This window comes from Pleuronectes platessa, chromosome 6, assembly GCF_947347685.1.
Source record: "Pleuronectes platessa chromosome 6, fPlePla1.1, whole genome shotgun sequence".
Lineage (NCBI taxonomy): Eukaryota > Metazoa > Chordata > Actinopteri > Pleuronectiformes > Pleuronectidae > Pleuronectes > Pleuronectes platessa.
The window spans coordinates 28,427,222-28,449,161 of NC_070631.1; the positions used below are offsets into that span (position 1 = coordinate 28,427,222).

Sequence of the window (21,940 nt, forward strand, 5' to 3'; positions counted from 1 at the left end):
TGCTACACTACCTGTGACACTATAGCCTCCTCATTTGGTTTAAGGTTACTGGGTGTTAAGCTTCAGGAGTGTGTTGGGTGAGGTCCTCCATCTACCAGCTGCTTAGCGGCCTTGTTACATATTGAAACCGACTCCAGGAGTCCACAGACCGGGCCAACTGACAGCCCCGCGCCGGCAGGGCGGCTCCTGCATGAGCCGCGGCTGGCTGCAGCTCTCCTGTGCGCCTGCAGGTGGCAGTGCAGCGGGGCTTCTGTCCATGGTGCTGAAGATTCGGCTGGCTCTGTCCGGGGTGCTGAACAGCTCAGGGTGCTGGGCTAAATGTGAAGCTGCTGTCGTTCTCACTCAGTAGTTCTGATGTCCTCCGCTGCTTTGTCCGGCTGGTAGTGAGTGTGGTGCGCTCCAAAGAACGAGTGTGTGCCGCCCGGACATGTCGGAGAAGAGGGGGATGGGATGGCAGTAGTGAGTGTAAGGTAAGGCTTCATGTCGCTCTGACAAAGAGCATGAAGCGCAGTCACTTGTCGGTATTTTCTGTTGTTACCGCTGCAGCAGGCCTGACTGTAGATTTCACACCAAGAAGGGAGGACCTGGTGAGGCCGGATGGACGACAGCTCGTCGCGGATGTCAGCGAGCTTTGGTTCCTTGGAGTATAATGAACTTGGTCCGTAGGTGCAGACAGGCTTTTAAACCGATTATCACTGTGGCTCGTTATTTTCAGTGCCTACAATGGCGGCCCGCTGTCGATACGGTCTGTTGTGAAAAGCGTTTGACGCTGGTCACAGCTGCTTGTTTCGTGTTTCATAGAGGCCTCGTCCTTGTTAAAAGTCTGGCCTACATCCCTGCTGTTACGATCACTCTTTGTTCTCTCTAATTCATACTCGCGGTCTGTTTTTGTGTATGATAATGTGTGTTGAAATGAAGCAGCAGTCAGTCCACATCTAACCTGATGTCATCTTGAGGCCTCCCATCAGTTCACACTGTAATCCTGTGACCATGTTCCCAAACTGTACTGACCATTCAATCACATGCCATATAAAATAAATTTAATGTATTTCTATGTAATGTATTTTTTGTAATTATTTTATTTCAGTTATTTATACTATTTGTATGCAAATGTTCTTGTTATTTTTCTAGAATATAGGACAAAATGGTGATTTTTTTTATAGGCTTAAATTGTTGTTATTAACCTAATACATTTTTTTACACAGTGTATGTCATTATCAAATATGTTCAAAAATGAATGGTCTAAATAGAAGCAGCAGAGGTAGACAAATTCTGACCTTTAGTCCCTTGTGTGAGTCGAGCCTCAAAAGAGCAAGAGCCAGCGAATCCCAAACGGCAACAAATAACTGTGTGAAAAATGTTCTACCATCTAAAATGCTGTGTTTTGTGTGTTTAATTCAACAGAAAATGATTTCAAAGGTCACTTACTGAGCCAGCCAGCCAACTGATCAGAGAGACCACACTTCAGCATAAAAGTATTCTATTCTATCAATTCTATCTATCTATCTATCTATCTATCAATTCTATCTATCTATCTATCTATCTATCTATCTATCTATCTATCTATCTATCTATCTATCTATCTATCTATCTATCTATCTATCTATCTATCTATCCATCTATCTATCTATCTATCTAAATATATTTCTATCTATCGAAATATATTTCTATATATTTAACTTACTTATGAATCTTGCTCATGTCCCTCTGATTCAGATGAGCCAAGACATTACAGAGACACGAACACGAACCCGCTCTAAAGGCATCCGGGGTAAGCACACACCCACACACACACACACACACACACACTTATACTCCTCGTATGACATTTTTGCATCTAATTATTTTCCTGTTGGTGGATTCAGTGTTATCAGAACTTGCGGGACAGGAGATGAAGCAGGAGTTTAGGTAAAGAATCCAATGCTTCAAGACTGTCAGTATGTATAAAGTATGTCTTATACGTATGAAAATGTGGGTTTGTCTCACTGTGTCAGTAGCAGCTGTCCCACCCCTGGATGTGACGGCAAAGGCCATGTCAGTGGAAGATACTCCCGACACAGAAGGTAGGATTCATATATTTCATTTAACTTTCTGCTCTGCACATCAGTGAGCTAGCTAGTTAGCATGAATATATAGCAATATTAACATTTACACTTAGATTTATAAAATAAGTGTGTTTGATCTGCGTAAAGCTTAAAATGGTTACAAAATGATATCAAAGAGATTAGATATTTATCAGTCCAAAGTTAGACAAATTCGCTATAAATGGAGACCATTTATTTGCAGGGGTGTCCCCCAAGTGTACAGGAAGTAAACAAATATTTAACTGATAAACATTGAAACTGTGGTAAAAGATAATTTCCTATGTCTATTCTGCTGTGAATTTTACACAGTACAAGGAAAAATATGCCAGACCCTTAAGATCTCTAGAAGAGCGGTGCTGCGTCTGTGGCTGAACCAGGGCCGGGTCTAGACAGGCATGTATGAGGGGGCAGCCACAAATCTTGAGGGGGCATTGTGCCTAACCCTAACCCTAACCCTATTTAGTTTGAGGGGGCACAACATTTATTTGAGGGGGCCAGGCCCCCTCTTGCCCCTGCCTAGACCCGGCCCTGGGCTGAACCCCAGTTAGTGTGGCCACTATATACTCTTAACATGGGTGCTGAAAAGCCGTTACACATTCAATGTGGCCCAGGCTTAACATATGTGTTGAAGGTTCAGTGTGTACAATTTAGATTAAAGGGGTCTATTGGCAGAAATTGAATATATATAATAATGTTTTCACTAGTGTGAGAAAATTATACAAATTGCTGTCTGCTTTACTCTTTATACTTTATATTTACATCAGGAGCGGGTCCTCTCTATGGATTTTAGACAGTAGCCCAATCTGGACAAACTAAACACCTTTAGAGTTTTTATGGCAATTGCCAGCTAACACAGATTCTCTTTCATGTTTGGAGGGGGAGGGAGAGGTGAGGGGTATTCAGCTGCAACACGCACCTTCACCACTAGATATCACTAGATTCTACATACTAAACCGTTAATAGGATGTGAGGAAAGGTCCGTAGGTTTTGCATAGTTTTTTTCTAGTAATAGAAACAATTCTCATTCTAATGACATTAACCAACAACACAACAACAACTACAACAATTATGATAATGATATTAATAGTGTTTTCTGAGAGCCCTCGTCCGCACTGGGCCTTTAGAATAATCATAACTCCACCGTAACCACCGTACACCCTTGAACCCCTCTTAGGCAATATTAAGGCGCCCCAGTTTATTTGTATAGTGTCTCTCTCTTGGTTGTTCAGCTTACTCCAGAGGTTTGATGATCAGTGAGATAGAAAGATACTCAGAGTAACAGCTTAAGCTTCAAAGAAATCCCTGGACCTGGTTATGACCTGTGTTTATCAATCTGCCACACTCAGATCATGGTGTGTGGCAGGGGCCTTACAGAGGAAGCTGCTACTCTCCAAAAGTATTCATGCCTGAAGTTTGTTATTAGTCAAATGTTTTGTTGACTGATTGGGGATATACATTTTGTGCACGATGTAAAAGGGAACAGCCTGCCAACAAAAACACAACATCTCTGAGGTACATTGTCGTGACCGGAGCATCATGAGATAGGTTAGCTGATAACATTTATTTCCAAATCCAAGTGAATCTTACAGGATGACTTCAGGGTGGTTGTGCACCAGGTCTAAACTAAGACCTTAGATGCTGTGGAATGAGCTCTGAAGGCAATTCATGCTAGACATCCTGAGAATATTGTTGCACCAAAGCAGGTCTGTTGTGTGAATAGTCCAAAATTCCTCCTCAACATGGTGCAGGTGTGCTGCCAGACAAGCTCGAGGTTGATTCTGCCAAAGAAGTTTTACCAGTTATTAAATCCACAGGTTTCTTTCATGTAGATGAAGATCAGATACTATTTTTTTAGCACTAATGCAGAAAACTAGGTCATTCCAAAGGGCTTATATCCTGCCACATGCTATAAAGTTTTTGTTATTGGATGTTAGCATTCACTTAAAAACTAACCCTGCTCTCCACAGTGTACTGGGATGCCCAATTGTGAAGAAAAGGAAACTAGAGGAGGCTGAGGCTGAGGCTGAGGAGAATCAATCCGCTCCCAAACGAAGGAACCAACCAGCCAAACAGGCAGTTGATGATGGCATCACTGCAGACAGTGAAGAAGAGGAGGAACAAAAAGAGAATGAAGAAGAGGAGGAAGAAGACCTTAAAGAGAAGAAAAAGGACAAAACAAAAAACAGGCTAGAGTCAGGTGAGTGAAACCGGAAAGGTTACCATGAAAAACTGCCTGTAGAGTACAGTAGCTATGGGGAGGTATTTCGTTATTTGATATAAATTACAGTTAAATATCCTAAGAAATAAAACAAACTAGTTATTCACTCAAAAGCTGAGATTATAGAAATAAAGTTGTGTTACAGAAGAAAAAATTAAAAACAAGATTTTGAGATAAAGCAATAAGCTGAGGGTGAAAACAAAAGTATATATATTTCTATGGTGTTAACAAGACATATGCCTGGAGCCAAGTCAGCTAAATGTTAATATGAGCATGTTAACATGCTAGTAATAACAACGTTAAAACGCTCCTTTTTAGATTAGATTAGATTAGATTAGATTAGATTTCTTTATTTATCCACACAATGGGGAAATTCACTTGTTACAGCAATAATAGAAAAACAGAATTAAAGTAACAGTGCCGAAGCACAATAAAAAAAAGATCACAATATGTACACTACTAAAACTACACATAATAAGAGTACAGAAACGAACAACCTGCAAAACAGACACTGTCCAAAAGCAGGTGCTGGGGATAAAGTGGAATGATGTTAAGTGTTATTGTAATGAAAACAAAAATATGCAACAGTAGTGACCATGATACAGAAAATAATTAAAAATAATTAAAAAGTAAGTGACCATAATATAAATAATACTACAAGATAGCATACTGGAAATATAAATATTGCAATGTAACCATTTTAAGTGACCATGATATAAATATAGATGTTAAGTGTTGAATATTATTGTGCATGGTAGTGAACTGAGTAAAACAAAAAAATACAAACATAAATAAGAAAAATAAAAATACAAATACAGCTATGGTGAGAGGTTTAGTGGAGATAGAGATAATAGACAGGGACTACAACATTATCAGGTGGTGCTGGTGTTGTAGAGCCTGACTGCAGCCGGGATGAAGGACCTGCGGAACCTCTCCTTCTTACACCGTGGGTGTAACAGTCTGCTGCTGAAGGAGCTGCTCAGGGACCCCACAATGTCATGTAGGGGGTGAGAGGTGTTGCCCATGATGGACGCCAGCTTGGCTAACATCCTTCTGTCCCCCACTTCCTCAATGGAGTCCAGAGGACAGTCCAGGACAGAGCTCGCTCTTCTTATCAGTCTGTTGAGCCTGCTCCTGTCTCTGTCCGTGCTACCCCCCCTCCAGCAGACCACAGCGTAGAAGATGGCTGAGGCCACCACAGAGTCATAAAAAGTCCTGAGGAGAGCCCTGCACACTCCGAAGGACCTCAGCCTCCTCAGCAGATGGAGGCGGCTCTGGCCCTTCTTATAGAGGGCATGTGTGTTGTCAGACCAGTCCAGTTTGTTGTTGAGGTGAACACCCAGGAATTTGTAGTTCTCCACCACCTCTATGTCCAATCCCTGGATGTTCACTGGTGTTAAGATGGATGCTTTTTTCCGGAAGTTCACGATCATCTCCTTCGTCTTGCTGGTGTTCAGCTGAAGCTGGTTCAGCTCACTCCAGCTGACGAAGTCTGTGATGACCGCCCTGTACTCCAGGTCATTCCCCTCAGGAACACATCCAACGATGGCTGTGTCATCAGAGAACTTCTGGATGTGGCAGTGTGTGGTGTTGTGGGTGAAGTCGGAGGTGTAGAGGGTGAAGAGGAAAGGGGAGAGCACCGTACCCTGAGGGGCACCTGTGCTGCAGAGCACCACGTCAGACACACAGTGATGGAGCCTCACATACTGTGGTCTCTTGGTGAGGTAGTCCGTTGTCCATGCAGCCAGGTGTTGGTCCACTCCCACGTTCTCCATCTTCACTTTGAGCAGTGAAGGCTGGATGGAGTTGAATGCACTTGAGAAGTCAAAAAACATGACCCTCACAGTGTTCCTGCTGTCCTCCAGGTGTAGCAGGGATCTGTGCAGCAGGTAGGTAACTGAGTCGTCCACCCCAATCCCAGGCTGGTAAGCAAACTGCAGGGGGTCCAGCTGTGTGCCCACCAGCAGTCGTAGGTGTCTCAGGATAATCCTCTCCATCGTCTTCATCAGGTGAGAAGTCAAGGCAACTGGCCTGAAGTGGTTCGGCTCCTTGGGGCGCGGCGTCTTCGGCACCGGAACCACACAGGAGGTCTTCCACAGGGCTGGGACTTTCTCCAGGCTCAGGCTTAGATTGAACAAAAACCTGATCACACCACAGAGCTGGTCAGCACAGTCCTTGAGCAGTCTTGGGCTGATACCATCCGGGCCCGGGGCCTTCCTTGCCTTGATCTTCTTGAGTTGGCTTCTCACCTGATCATCAGTTATAGAGAGGGGGGTGGAGGATGACTGGGGTGGGGGTGTGGGGGTGAGGAGTGGTGAGAGTCTCAAGGGGGAATGATGATCTGGAGATGGGGTGGGGGTGGGCTGGTGGGGGTCAGGTGTCGAAGGTGGCAGGCTGAGGAGGGGAGGGGGAGGGGGGGCTGGCCAGGAGAGGTGTGAAGAGGGGGCAGGGGGGGGGGGGGGGGGGGAATCAAATCTATTGAAGAACAGATTCAGTTCATCTGCCCAGTCCTTGTCCCCGCTGGGTTGTTGTCTTCCCACACCTTTTCCGTGGCCTGCGATGGTCTGCAGCCCTCTCCAGACGTCCCTGGCGTTGTTCTGCTCCAGCCGCTTCTCCAGTTTCTTCCTGTAGCTGTCCTTCCCCTTCCTGATCATCAGCCGGAGTTCCTTCTGGACTCTGCGCTTGTGGTGAATAAACAACGACCTGTGAAGAGGCTTGTTAAGGAGTGGTCTGAGGAGACCAGTGCTAGGCTCAGAGACTGCTTCGAGACTACAGACTGGGATGCACTCTGCAGCCCCCACGGCACTGATATTGACAGCATGACCCACTGTATCACAGATTATATTAACTTGTGCGAGGAGAACAATGTGCCCTCCAAGCTGGTACGGTGTTTTCCCAACAACAAACCCTGGGTGACCCCCGAGATAAAGACCCTGCTGAACGAGAAGAAGAGGGTCTTCAGTTTGGGGGACAAAGAGGAGCTGCGCAGAGCTTTCAGTGCATACATTTACCCCTGGGCCCTCAATTAATGTTAATATATGTGTGATATTAATATAGTGTAGCTTGTTATCATGCTAATGTTTGCAGCTAGCAGTAAACCGCCATTCGAATATTCATCCAGTGCATCTATGTGCAACTATTTCTCTATATCACATCCTTCACACACTGGCGACTGGACCCGCTCTACCTCCAGTAGCATAGTCACCCCCAAGGCTGTAGGAAATCATTCGCTTTTTCAAACACATGATGGGGCATTAGAGCTATATTCAAGAAACGATCATGCCCAGTTGAAAAGACAACTCAAAATATGGAAGAATGAAGTCTTAATATTATAAAAAATATTATGAGATAAAACTACGCAAAATATTTTGAGAAAAAGAAAAAAATGTTTAGGAAATAACCAGTAGGGAGAAACTATGAAGCCCCTTTGAATATAAACTATATTCTCAAAGTCGACCACTACAAACATTCCTTCTTCCACAAAAGAGGCAATGTCCTCAGAGTCTATGTTCTTTTTATTATTACACAAATTCGAATTTTTACTTAATGATGGTGCAAGATGAAAAACTATCATCAGAAGTTATAGCATACAGATAATAAAGGAGGCTGTAGAAAGCTGAGATACACCACAAAGTTAGTTTACAACACAAAGTCTGATAAATAAATGAATGCTTATCATTCCAATAATAGCTAAACTATATAGACACTAAATATCTTAATAACTTAGACAGCAAAGCATTACGCATGAAGCAGGTACTGAACTTCTTCCTATAACTCACAGTGGTAAGTGCAGTCTGAAGTCAAGTCTAGTAAATACAAAATATATAGATATTTGACCTATAGGCTCTGACCTTGCCACCCACCATACTCAGAGAGGCAGAGAGTCAGAAGCAATACATTATAATTTTTTGGTGAACTATTCCTTTAATTTCATTACTGCTGAATCAGTAAGATAGGGTCATCTATAACATATAATTTCAGTCACAATGTATATCTGTAAAGCTGCATTTGTGTCATAACATTAATGTATGATTTGAATCCACAGCAGACTGCTCACTGGTGACATCACAGGAATCAGAAACATCAGAAACTGCAGTTTATCTTGTGGCTGAAGACAGCAACAATCAAAGCATCACCTCTGAGACTTGGTATGAAGCTAGAAGTGAGAAAGCTAGTGAGGAAGTGAAGCAGGTAACGCTCTCTGATGATGATCATCATCAGGAGGAAACAGAAACAAAAAAGGAGGACAGTCAGCTGGTGACGAAAGACCACTCGTCAGAGCGACCTCAAGAAGAAACTGGGATTACTGATTTTAAAAACACAAAAGAGGAAGATGAGCAAGAAGAAGAAAAGGAAAAGGAAGAGCAGCAAGACACGCAAGAAAATACTCTAGAGGTGAGGCAGGCAGAGACACAGATGATAAACCAGAAAAACTCTGATCACCAGTACTCCAGTGGCGATTACAACCATCAGGCCAAAGTATCAATAGAGGTGCAGAGTAAGAGGGAGGACCAAGAGGAGGAAGAAGAGGAAGAGGCGGAAGAAGCGGAAGAAGATGAGGGAGAGGCGAAGGAGATCCACGAAGAGGTTGACACTCCTTACACTTTGAGTCCACACACTCAGGGATCAAATGCAGAGGTGTCACTGAGGGGAAAAAAAGCCATCACCCCCCTGACTGAGGAAGAGGAGGAGAGAGAGGAAGAGGAGGATGGGAGGCAGGGGAAGGAAGCATTAGAGGTGGTGGAGGAGGAAGAGGAGGACCAAGACTCGAGCAGAGCCTCTCTGACTACAGTTGTTATTGAAGTCCACTCTGACGAGGATGAAGGGGAGGAGGAGGAGGAGGAGGAGGAGGAGGAGGAGGAGGAGGAGGAGGAGGAGGAGGAGGAGGAGGAGGAGGAAGAAGAAGAAGGAGGGGAGCAGGATCGTGTCTCAGAAGGCTCAGGAATCACGGACGACTCAGAGAACTGGGATATGACTCGGGGGAACCTGGGGCTGTTGGAGCAGGCCATTGCCCTGAAGGCTGAAGAGGTGAAGGGGAATCAAGAGCCACAGAGTTCCCCAGAATATCATCCATACAGCAGCTCCAGCAAGGGCTCTGAGCCTGGAGCTGTGGCCCGACGCACCACTCACTACAGCAAAGGTATTCACTCTAACTACAACCAAACACATCTAACTTTGAGTGCTCTTGTTTGTTATACACCGTGAATGTGTTACATCAGGAATTCTATTACGGATTTCTATATTTGGTAAATGACATATATTAGCTTAAAGCATATCACCAAAACACGGCACATCGCTTTTTCTGTCCAGGGGTTACTGGCTGCATGTTACCCAGAGGTAAAATAATATGTCATCCCTTAAACAAAAACATTGTGTGTTATCTTAGGTATTTATAAGGGAACACTTTCTAATTCTGTGGACATTAAGGATGGAACAATCTGTTTTTAAGTGTGATTTAATTAATGGGTTTAAGAATAAGTCAATAACATTAACCATTGTCACAATAACATTAACCATTGTCACATCCTAGAGCAGAGTGACCGCAAGAGTAAAGCTGAATGTAATGCCATGGAATTGGAGGTGTGAGTGGAAGAGGCAAACAAACATATTGTTTAGCTACAGCAAACAAACGCGATATGGGAGAGTATAGGCTAAAAAGTAAATGCTGTGGGTAAAACAAAAAGAACAACAGATGAAATAAAGAGAATATGGCAGGACATAAGAAAGAAAATAACGAAAGAAAATATAGCTCGTAATAAAACCTCGGCAAATAAAACAGGTGGGGGGCTGGTGGAAGAGATGCCTCTGACCAATATTGAGCAGCAGTTCAGTTTCTGAAAAAAAACTTTCTCTCCGTCTTCTGCCATGCAGTCTCCTCCTTACCACAATAACTGCAGCCACTCTGGTAGAAATGCCCGATATTGCATATTCATTGAGGCAAACGTACTAAATGGACAGTGCTATTCTGCATTCAGTCTTCAGTGCGCAACATTAGTAGATCAGCTTGCATGTTATTTTGCGGGCGAAATCAAGTTTGCACATGTTTTGACACGCGCAAACCTTTATTAGATAAGGTAAGACCCTAAGTCCTAAATTTCGCCCATTCTATCTATCATATAACTAGCTACAATTCTCAGATACTATTTAGGGGTTGTTTGATTGATATCAAAGTATTGAAATTACCAATACTCATGGGCTTGTCAATTCTTGTTGAGTATTGAATCTAGTATTAAATAATGATAGTACTAAAAATAATAATAATAAACCTTATCTATGCTTTTCAAGACAAAGATACAAAGCGCTTTACCTGAATATTCAACTAGATCAATACATAATTCAATATTTGTTATTTGTTGTTATTACTAATTTAATTCATCATCCCTGCTGTCTTAATCATTCCTTCGTCTATTTAGAGAAGAAGGAAGTGAAGTGTCCGACCCCAGGGTGTGATGGGACCGGTCATGTGACTGGACTGTACCCTCACCATCGCAGTCTATCTGGATGTCCTCACAAAGATCGAATCCCTCCAGAGAGTGAGTACACATTATCTGTCTCTATAGATCTTTAACAGACAGTTAAAATGCTCTGATGACTCTATTCCAACATGCAGATCATTTATATTTAGACGTTATAAATGGTTTTGCAGCTTTGCCAGTAAAGACCTGGGTATTTATTTGTTTCTATTGTTAATATAATAACAGCCAGTAACGCAATGACTAGTAGTACCACTAGCACTTCCTTCTGTTATGGATTGAACTACTAGTAATTCTACTTTTAATGCAAACTTCTATACTTTTAATCAACACATTTTCGGTGACTGAGTGTGTTGCACAGCTTGACGTCTTTCGCTATACTTCTATTGATGTGAGACCATCTACAGTAAACTACTAACCCCTAACTCTGTTCTGTGTCTGTAGTTCTGGCCATGCATGAGAACGTCTTGAAGTGTCCGACTCCTGGCTGCGCAGGCCAGGGTCATGTCAACAGTAACCGCAACACACACCGCAGGTTAATAACACACCCACAGACTCACACACAAACATATAACACACGTTCAGGAAATCATGCGAAACACACACACATACAGGTGGGCCTGACTACCACAACAAATGTGCTAAGTTGAAAGTGTGTGCAGTATGCTTCTATGGCATTCCACAAGTAGAATTAGAATAGTTTATGCTTTGGTTTGTCAACATTTCAGTTTTCAATAATGATCGATACATAAAAATGATTTATGTGCCTGACAATAATAACTGCCATGGAAATTATCTCAGTGAATACTACTAACATGACTGACTGTCTTTAGAAGGTTAGCAATAACTTGAGCACCTGTCTGGGTACTGAGTGTTGACCTATTCATTCATTAAATCCAAACATGTGGATGTGTCTCCCCTTTGTCAGTCTCTCCGGCTGCCCCATCGCAGCAGCAGCTAAACTGAACAAGAACCAGGACAAGCAGGTTCATTTACAAGCTGCAGCCAGTGAACCCTCTTCCAACTCAGACAGAGTGCTCAGGTGAGACAAGATAGTTACCACCATTTCTTTACCAAGTGACGCTACATGTTGGTTTCTTTTCTGAACTCAGTTTATATTGAATTCATACATCTACTGATTGTCTATGTCAGTTCAGGGATAAAACATACCTACCAACTTTTCCTCCAGGCCCATGTGTTTTGTGAAACAGCTGGAGATCCCTCAGTATGGCAGCTACCGGCCCAACACAGTGACCACCACCCCTCGAGCAAACCTGGCCAAGGAGCTGGAGAAATACTCCAAGGTGTCATTTGACTATGCAAGCTTTGACGTTCAGGTGTTTGGAAAACGTATGCTCATTCCAAAGACACCCAGCACCGCTGAAACATCACCTAAAGCCTTCAAATGTAAGACAAATACACACCACCTGTACATTTGACTTGATCCAAATCAAGGGTAACACTAACTCTTTAAGCTTTTGTTTTAAATGCATATAATGTTTCTTCATAGAATGTTTCAATTTGAGGCCAGCTAATCATAATACAAATTCATATTCAAAGGAATTATTTTCAAGCATAAATTCACTAAACATAAGTTTAAACAATAGTTGAAAGTTTTTCTTCCTCAGGCTTCATCAATATTAAACGTATTTTGATGTATTCTCCTCTTGTTCTTCCTCATCGTTTGAACAGATCCTGGTAAAATTATATTATTTCATATCATCAGTATTTTATGGTTCTCAGTCTTTCTCAAGACCAAAACCCACTATTTCTAAGAAAATAAATGTAAAACTGATACATACAGACCATACATATGATAAAAGAGGCAGAGAAGGTGGTGCGGTGGTCTGTCATTCCAAATCAAACCAAACTGATGAGGTGGTTTCTGTGCGTGTGTTTTCTGCACCCTACCAGTCAGTATGAAGACATGACCGTTAGGTTGATTAGAGACTTTAAATTGTCCGCAGGTGTGAATAGGAATGGTTTTTCAGATTTAAACACACTGAACTTTAAATATACTGAATGTCGTAATATATAATATGTTGTATAATGCCAACGAAACATTTCATACTTTATGGCATGAATAGATATACTGTAAATACATATCAGTAATTGTTCTTGAAAGCAGATGGAAGAGCAGGAATTTAATCGTTTGTGTACTTTTATTTTTTCATTTATGCAGCCACACACATGCAGCCACACATCTGGTTTGAGTGTGGTTGTTTAGGGGCTGTGGCTTCTCCAGTCCACTTTCCAAAGTGCTCTCGAGCAAGATACTGATACAGATACTGACCCTGATCCTGTAAATGTGTGGTGACTTTGAAAGTTTCTATATAAAAAGAGTCCATTTACCTTTATTGTAACCATCAGCAGCTGTCAAGCTCCACAGAGGTCTGCTCTCTGTTCTTGTTCCGGTAGATTCACTATGCTCCACTCCCACAGCTAAAGCATTCCCCAAGGCCTCTTCCCCCAGTCACAGTGTGTCTGGAGGATTTTCCAAGAGTGCCTCATCCTCCAGTGGTTATGACTATAGCCAGGATGCAGAGGCAGCCCACATGGCAGCAACAGCAATCCTCAACTTGTCCACCCGCTGCTGGGAGAGGCCGGACACTCTCAGTGCCAAGCCCATGGATCCCTGCACCAAGGTACACAGGATCCTTTTTTACAGATTCTACCTCATCATCGCCCAACAACACACTCTCATGTTCTGTGTATCTGAACTATGTAGGAATCAGACATTGAAGTGGATGAAAATGGCACTTTGGACCTCAGTATGAAGAAGACCAAGAGGGAGGGCGTCCAGTCTCCAGAGCCTTCATCCTCCTCGTCTTCGTCCTCTCAGCACACTGGAGCTACCTTGCTTCAGGGCCACAATCAGCCAGAGTGGGAGGGGCCGCTAGACTTTACCAAACCAAGTGGAGTCAAAGAGGAAGACCATGAAGAGGTACTGCACACATCCAGTGCTGTGTGAATCATACACAATTGTTCTTATCTGTGGGTACAGATTTTTTAGCAATTTGAGTGTGTTACTTGTTTTATCTTTTGTCAGGTGGAATACTCAGCTCCCTCATACACTTCCTCTGATGGTGAGGAAGAACAGGAGAACCTGGAGGACAGAAAGTACCCTGGTGAGGTCACCACAACCAGCTTCAAGGTCAAGTTCCAGCCCAAAGACAGCAAAAAGGACGTTCTTGTGTAAGTCACAGCTTTTATAATACCTCCATTCAAAGCTGGTCTAATGAAAGACCATCATTCCTCTTTTCTTTTCTTTGTACATACTTTAATTAGATGGTATGACTGGAACATTTAAATAAAAAAATTAACATCACTCAACCAGAATAAAAATTATGAAGCCTGGTCATAATTCAGGTAAGACAAGCGCCAGCCCCTGCAGACGACCGTGGGACAGTCAATCAAACTATTATATACAAAATTTCTCCTCAGACCTCATGTTCCTGTCATATAAGAGAGACTATAATTTACTGGCACTTAAATAAAAGTGGAGTGCCTAAGAAGACCCCCAATTACGGACAGCCAAATTGAGTTGTTGTTAACTCATAAAACATCTGAGTCGTTCCCATTTCTACCATCCATTTCATATGACCTGAATACAGCTCGGAGTTGCCAATACTGAAAAAGAGATCTGAACTGACACTGTAGTATGTTTTTCTGGCACGTCACTAAAAGCACCATTTCCAAAGGCAGTGGACTGATCTGTAAGTGTTTGTCTTTGCTCAAGATGTCCCACCCCAGGCTGTGATGGCAGTGGACACATTACTGGAAACTACGCGTCACATAGAAGGTATGACCTGCACTGTGACTTGTAAAGGACGATCTTTGCATATTTGGTGTGTGCACTGACAGGTGATTTGTTGAGGTTGAAGTATGATGTCAATTTGACCTCTGCTCCTCACACTGATTCTGACTGGATTCATTGGACAGCTTTTTCCTATTTGAGGAGATTCCAGCCCCGTTAGATGTCTGTCCACTGTTTGTCATTCAGAACTCACTTCACATTGTACATAGTTAAGAAGGTGTAGTTACTGTAAGCACTGGATCATAACAACTTATGTTGACAGCACACATGATACAGTATAAGTATGTTATGTAGTCAGGAGATTTGGGGGTAACAAGTCCGTGTCTCAAAAGGTTGTCCTGCCCAGTCCTCTTCTGGGTCTCTAGTTCAGGTCAGGCTCTGGCTCTTCCCTTCACTCATACTCACACATCCTTTTCACAGTCTGGATTTCTGACGCTCTCTCTCTAATGTATCTTTCAGTCTGTCAGGCTGTCCTCTTGCCGATAAATCACTTCGGACCCTCATGGCTGCCCACACAGCTGAACTAAAGTATGTCTGCTTCCTCCTGTCTCTCACCTCCAACATGTTCACTGAGTCTGCAGCTACGTCTCTGTCCCTACTCTCCTTTACACACTGATAAACACCTTGCTGAATTTTCAACCAATTTAGAGCAGATTTCCAGCCAGATAGTAAAATATTCACAGTGTATCCACACATAAGACTCCTATTTTGCTCATACCATGTATGTATGTGACTAATACTTTGGTTGCGTAAAATAAGCATTCGTCATTATGATATATAAAACTCAACACAATGAAGAAAAAAAACTTTATTGTAAAACAGCTTTGCACCTCTGAATGGTTACTCTTGTTGCTTGAATTTAGCATCTCTGTCATTAGAATATCCAAAGGCCTGATCAGAGTCTGGGATTTTCTTCTGTTTAAACATGTCAGAACCAGGAACTTGCTGCAATATGGCAGCGGCAGAGACACATCTCATAATCCGGAAGTGGCATCTGTGTCTATTTACAGTGTTAAGTGGAAAAAACTAATGTCAACCTGCGGTGTGTTATAAATGAAAGCCTGTAAAGTGAGAGATCACTGTGTGTGTGTCTCAGGTGTCCAACTCCAGGTTGTGATGGATCGGGCCACATCACTGGAAACTATTCATCACATAGAAGGTAGAAGCTCCTCTCCTGTTAAGCCTGAAGCACCTACAGCTCCTCTGTACTGTCATATGCTGTCACTCACTCTCCCTGTTTGTCTCTCAGTCTGTCTGGTTGCCCTAGAGCCAAGAAGAGCGGAATCAAATCAACCCCAACCAAGGATGAAAAGGAAGACTCTGAGCTGTTGAGGTGAGCAACAGTAGATCAAAGGCAGATTACCATCATATATACTGAGCACACTTAATCAGTCGGTCAATTATCCTTGATCCTTTGCTTCAACTGGTGTCATATTTTAGTCTCATTTCATGCCACTGCTACGTTTTGAAAAACAGAACACAATCTATGTGATTTGCTAGGATTTCGGGCTGTGACGCATTATTTTCTATTATATGTATGAAGAGGGAAACAGTGCAAACTCTTCTGTGGGAAGATGGAAAATACATAGAATGATAGATTTGTTCAATTGTGATAAAGGGAAATGCGTGAGAGTAAAGAAATGCATGGTTAAGGTTAATTTACTGAAAGATCCAATAGAAGGTTAGCCTTTTCACATTGTAATGAAGACATTTTATCTAATAAATCATACACTCATTAGAGACGAATATCTTTCATTTTTTCTGAAACATACTAGGAAATTTGCATCTGGTTACGGAATGAATTCTTTGGGAATTTTTCTTAATCTCTGCTTTCTATAAGAGTTCTTAAGACAAGAGAGCTTATTTGGATTTCATGTCTATCTTTTGCTAACTGCTCGACACTTCCATCTCTGCTCCCTATCAATGAGTTGAACCAGGGTTTTATGCTTGTCACCAGGTGTCCAGTTCCTGGCTGTGACAGTCTTGGCCACATCAGTGGAAAGTACGCCACCCATCGCAGTGCCTATGGCTGTCCTCTGGCGGCACGTCGGCAGAAGGAAGGTCTTATTAACGGCACACCCTTCTCCTGGAAGTCCTTCAAGACTGAAGGGCCCACCTGCCCGACGCCAGGCTGTGACGGCTCTGGCCACGCTAACGGCAGTTTCCTGACACACCGCAGGTATCTGGGATGTCTGAGAGTTTCAACACTCAGAGAGCAGTGTTATCACAAACACAGTTTTATGTAAAAATACTGCACATTGATTTCAATCCATGGTAAGGCAGCATCATGCAGATAACAGGAGGCACACCAGCAAAAACAATCCCTCCCTCCTCCAGTTTGAATTGAGACCTGACAGACATCAGATCCAAACCTGGTTGAAATGACTACAAATCACATGCCACAAGCCCAGGAGTTGTTTTGTAGCTTCCCTAGGAAAGGAACTAAGACTGGCTGTTTGTCAGCCAGTCTTAGTCGGTACATACTATGGCAACAGAAAATACACTTTGTGATTGTTTCATAGTGGTTTGTCATAGGTTGTTCTCGCCAGGGTATAATGAAAACATAGGGAGGTTTTTCGACTGTGTTCACATTCATTGGTTTAACAACACAACAAAACAGTTTCTGTGGTTGCTATTTAATCCAATTTGGTTGATGAACAGTGTTTTTAAGTATTATCACCCTTGAAGGTACTGTATTTTCAAAGCAGGTGGTAGTAACAACAATGCTGAATCATGCTGTTACAAGTTAGCTGGTGAAACTACGTAAACATGAGTTTTATGAATTTAAATTAGGAGCCCCTGTTCCTTCAGTAAATAACCAGTGAAGTGAGGGCATATGTGCCAATGCTGAATTATCAACTTGGCAAAGTGAACAACTGATCTGAGCATCCAGACCTTAAAGTTCACCATATGTGAGATGGTTCAGTAGCTTTATGAGAAAAATGAAAAAAAACTAACAGACTTCTCATCCCTGAGAGATCTTGTTGTCATCCTCCATACAGATATGTCAGATGACAAAGTTTGTGTGTGTGTCAGCAAGAGAGAGAGAGCGAGAGCAGTCAGGAAGGGAATACATGCGATGCATGCAGATCCAATGTCGAATAATTTTTTTTTTGATAGAAAAATTTAAATCATTATGTGGTGGTCAGTGTTGATAGTGAGCAGGTGGCTACAGAAAAAATCTATATAAAGAAGAAGAGTACAATTTCAATCTGAAACCGTAGTGGGTCAGAGGTCAGCTGAGTAGGAGGTCCTTAATATGTGGCCCAGGAGACATTTGGGTTCACAAATGTTTGCATGCTTAAAGAATGTGGTCACATGCACACCTGTACATATCGCTGAACCCTTATGATCAAATATTTTAGGACGGATGTTAATACCAGGTCTGAACAGGGTCACAATGTCAGAAATAAGGGTCTTCAGGGGCTGATTATCAGCTTATCTGGAGATGGGGATCCAAAGAGAGATCACCTACCAAAAATACTTTTTTTACTGCTCTTATTCTGGGACAAAAAATAATTACTAGTGCACTGGAGCGTTTTGAGGTGTGTGTGTTGTGGGGAAAGTTATCCTTCATATGTCCCAATATAAATGACTAGTCCCTCTCACTATATATTTAAACACAATATTTACAGATATACAGAATGGTTGTGGTGCAGTTTTGTGATGAATACATGTGTTGGAGTGTAAGAGCTCTTGATGTGATCTCCTCTTAGTCTGTCAGGTTGTCCTAGAGCGTTGGCCAACAAGAAGAGAGCAAAGTTCCCTGGAGACGAGTACATCACTGCAAAGTTCAGAGCAAGTGATGGTAAGAGACAGTGTCCCTCCTGCTTATAGTATGTCACATGTGTATGCTAACTTTTCAAACTCATTCAAACAATGTCCACCATGCTTGTAAGGGAGAGTAACATTCAACAAATGACATACATTTAAATGCACTAAACGATTTTAGGGAGATGAGGGGGGATGCCATCTCCTTTAAACCAAAATGACCCAAAATGCCTCCCCCTCAATAACCTGCTAATTTTACCATCCACTCCAATAATCTGTCAATAGTGGAGGACAGGGAAATATGTGTGTGTAATCATCATAGTTATGGTAAGACATGTGTTTTTTGAATAAGAGCCAGCAACTACAGAATAAACAGTAAAGGGTCTAATGTTGATCCTTTGGAAACTCCACATTTAATAAAAGTTGTTTTATTATTATTAATGGAAATTCCCTTGATGAACACTAAACTCACATCATTTAAGATATCATAAAAACCAGCCTGGAACTCACCCACCTCTCAAATCTTTGCATTTAAATATCATGATCGATAGTGTCAAATGCCACACTTTGAATAGTGAAATGTAAACTCAGTTTTTTCTGTACCGTGGTTGTGTTTAACACAACAACAAAAAAAACTCTAAATGAGGCTCTACAAACCTTACTCCCTAGCCCGTTCACTCCGCTCTGCATCTGCCAATCGGCTTGTTGCACAACTGTTTGCTGTCCTGGCTCCCCAATGACATCAGGACAGCAGAAAGTCTATACATCTTCCGCCGTAAACTAAAAACAACTTCTTCCGACTACACCTTGGATAAAAGTTAATTCATTAATTAAATTAAATTAAAATTAAAAAGTAGCGATTTAGTAGCACTTACTGTATATGGCACTTACCTAGAGCACTTTCTAGTTTGGCATTCTTGAACAAAATTTTACTTTCTTGATTCTTGATTTGTACCCTCATGGCTGAATGCACTTATTGTAAGTCGCTTTGGATAAAAGCATCAGCTAAATGAAATGTAACATAATGTTCTCAGGCCACAGTAGCTAGAGTAGGCCGGCCTGATTTTCTCTTTCTTACCGTTGTGTTTACTCAGTTTTGGACAACGATGAGGACATAAAGCAGCTCAACAAGGAGATCAACGAGCTGAACGAGTCCAACTCAGAAATGGAGATGGATATGATGAACCTACACACTCAGGTGAGTTTAGCAGCTTGGCTCAAAGCACTGCTGCCATCAGCAAGAGGACAAAAAACATTTAAATACATCTAGGCGACACGCCGCTTAATTTATGATATTTGGAATTTTATCTAACAACTGTCTGAAGAGGCTCAAAGTGGTACTAAATTGAAAAAAATCCACAACAGCCCAAAGATAATTTTACTCTCATGATATCTATCTGACAGCATATCTATCAAAGTGTCGTGAAATCTTTCTGGGTATTTGTTTTACTCTCTGGACTCTGTCTGTCTCTGCTTCAGATCTCTTCAATGGAAAAGAACCTGAAAACCATGGAGGAGGAGAATAAGCAGATTGACGAGAGGAACGAGGCCTTGTTCCTGGAACTATCTGGCCTGAGTCAGGCCCTGATCTGCAGTCTGGCCAACATCCGCCTGCCCACCATGGTGATTAGACACAATGTTTACAATGAGTCACATCAGTCAGGTAGACTAGGCAGATTTTCTATTCTGCACGTATCTATAATCATATTGCAGCTTACATTAACTGCATCAGACTCAGGTTGGGTTAAACCAGAAATAACTATGTTTTTCGGGATCAGACAGAAAATTTTCTGAATGAACAGGCTACCACTGGACTTTTTTAACTTAAAGCTATAGCTGTAAAACCATGGAACATGTGATACATTTAATATGTTAACATCAGTGTGTGAAACCTTCAATTTTAGTGAATAAGTGTTTTTCTGTTCAACATACCCATGTGTTTAAATTCTCTGAGACACTTACAGAAATTAATACAAATTTGCAATAGTCCAGTTTTTTTTTAATGCGTTTTAGTGTTGAGACTAATTCTAATTTATATATAACCACATACCAGCAAAATATTATAAATCATACAATAGTATGGTAATTTTAATTCTATTATGTAACAGTAGAAAAAAAAAAAAAAGGCTTGTAAGATTTTGCACAAGCATGTCAGTAGCCGAGTGTGTAAGAGTGCTCTACAGTTTTTGTAGATTCTGTTTTCATGTAAGAACATATCTCAGATAAGAAAACATTGATGAATGAATCTGTATCACTGTAAATGGGTTGTAAGAAGAAATTTCTTCGGAAGAACAGTTGGTGAATGAGGCCCAGTGAACCCTTGACAGAGTCATTGTGGTAATGATTATATAGAAAAGATCACATTACGTTAAGTCAACATTTTACAAACATCACTGTTTAACATTTACCATCGACAGCAGCGACCTTCATTTCCGACAGTCTGTAGTCAGTCCAACTCTCTGCTCGCAGGACAGAGACAGAAGGAACTTGACACTTGCCTGTCCTGACTTGAAACTCCTGTGTGATCTGCAAAACAGCAACCTTTTCCCACGTCTGATTCAGCTTTTGTTTGTATTACTGAAGAATTTTAACAATGCCTTTCAGCAAATACAGTAAATGAGACAAAACTTACAGGACTAAAGACACTACATGAAATTCTTAAGGAGAAATAAATTCTTCATTCTGCTAGAACATATGTTTATTTGTTATACTATTCGTATATTTATAATTTTATTTACAAATAAATAAATAAATCCTAAAAATATATATATAAGTATGATTTAAGATTCTTCTTCTTAATATAATTCAATATAATTGTTGGAAGGCTTCACAATTCTGTTTTTACGACATTTATCATGAAATATTTTTCTTTTACATAAAAAGGTATTTATATGTATGCACATATACACACATACATGTGTAGTCATTTTTGGAATGTTATTTAAAAATCGACAGATTGAAAAATAAATGATTGTCAAATAATTTTTCATCAACTGACTCAACATTTGTTTTCTGACTTGTGAACTTGTGTGTGTGTGTGTCTGTTCAGAAGGAGCCGCTGTCAGGGCAGAACTTCGACAACTACGTGGAAACGCTGACTCACATGTTTACCAACAAAGACTGCTACCAGAACCCTGAAAACCGCGCCCTGCTAGAGTCCATCAATCAGGCCGTAAAGGGTATCGAGGTGTGATGGACAGGAAAGCAAGGGGGGGGGGGGGGGGGGTGGCTATGGCAGTGTCAACACCAATGTTTCATTCCATACACTTACTGTATGTACTTAATTCTTCTCATTCTGAACTTTTCCATCTGTTCTTTGAGTTTGTTTCTTGTTTGCATGTTGCTTTTACGAAGGTATGAGTGTGAACAGCTTCGAGTGTTTGGTAACACATTGGAATAAAACTATTACTGTACGAAGGTGGATACAGACAGGCAGAGTGCAGTACACAGCCTGAGCTGAGCATACGTTCTTAGTTAGTGAACATATCCCGTTTCCACACAGTAATGTTGATAGTATTCTATATGAGCATAGTGATGTTGCACCTACAAGACTAGTTTGTAGATTTATTCTTTCAAT

General features: G+C 41.6%; 1 protein-coding gene across 1 annotated transcript; it reads left to right on the top strand.

The window, feature by feature from the left end:
• The first annotated feature begins 1,716 nt into the window (after window positions 1–1,716).
• On the top strand, window positions 1,717–21,556 carry LOC128442505 (myelin transcription factor 1). Its single transcript, XM_053424983.1, has 22 exons — window positions 1,717–1,771; window positions 1,866–1,908; window positions 1,995–2,063; window positions 4,052–4,276; window positions 7,121–7,131; window positions 8,348–9,442; window positions 10,716–10,835; window positions 11,220–11,310; window positions 11,704–11,817; window positions 11,965–12,182; window positions 13,218–13,420; window positions 13,504–13,719; window positions 13,825–13,970; window positions 14,515–14,577; window positions 15,052–15,120; window positions 15,689–15,751; window positions 15,842–15,925; window positions 16,550–16,771; window positions 18,309–18,400; window positions 19,458–19,561; window positions 19,843–19,986; window positions 21,413–21,556. The coding sequence occupies exons 1-22, from the start codon at window positions 1,717–1,719 to the stop codon at window positions 21,554–21,556; spliced, it is 3,591 nt and encodes a 1,196-aa protein (XP_053280958.1).
• The last annotated feature ends 384 nt before the right edge of the window (window positions 21,557–21,940 follow it).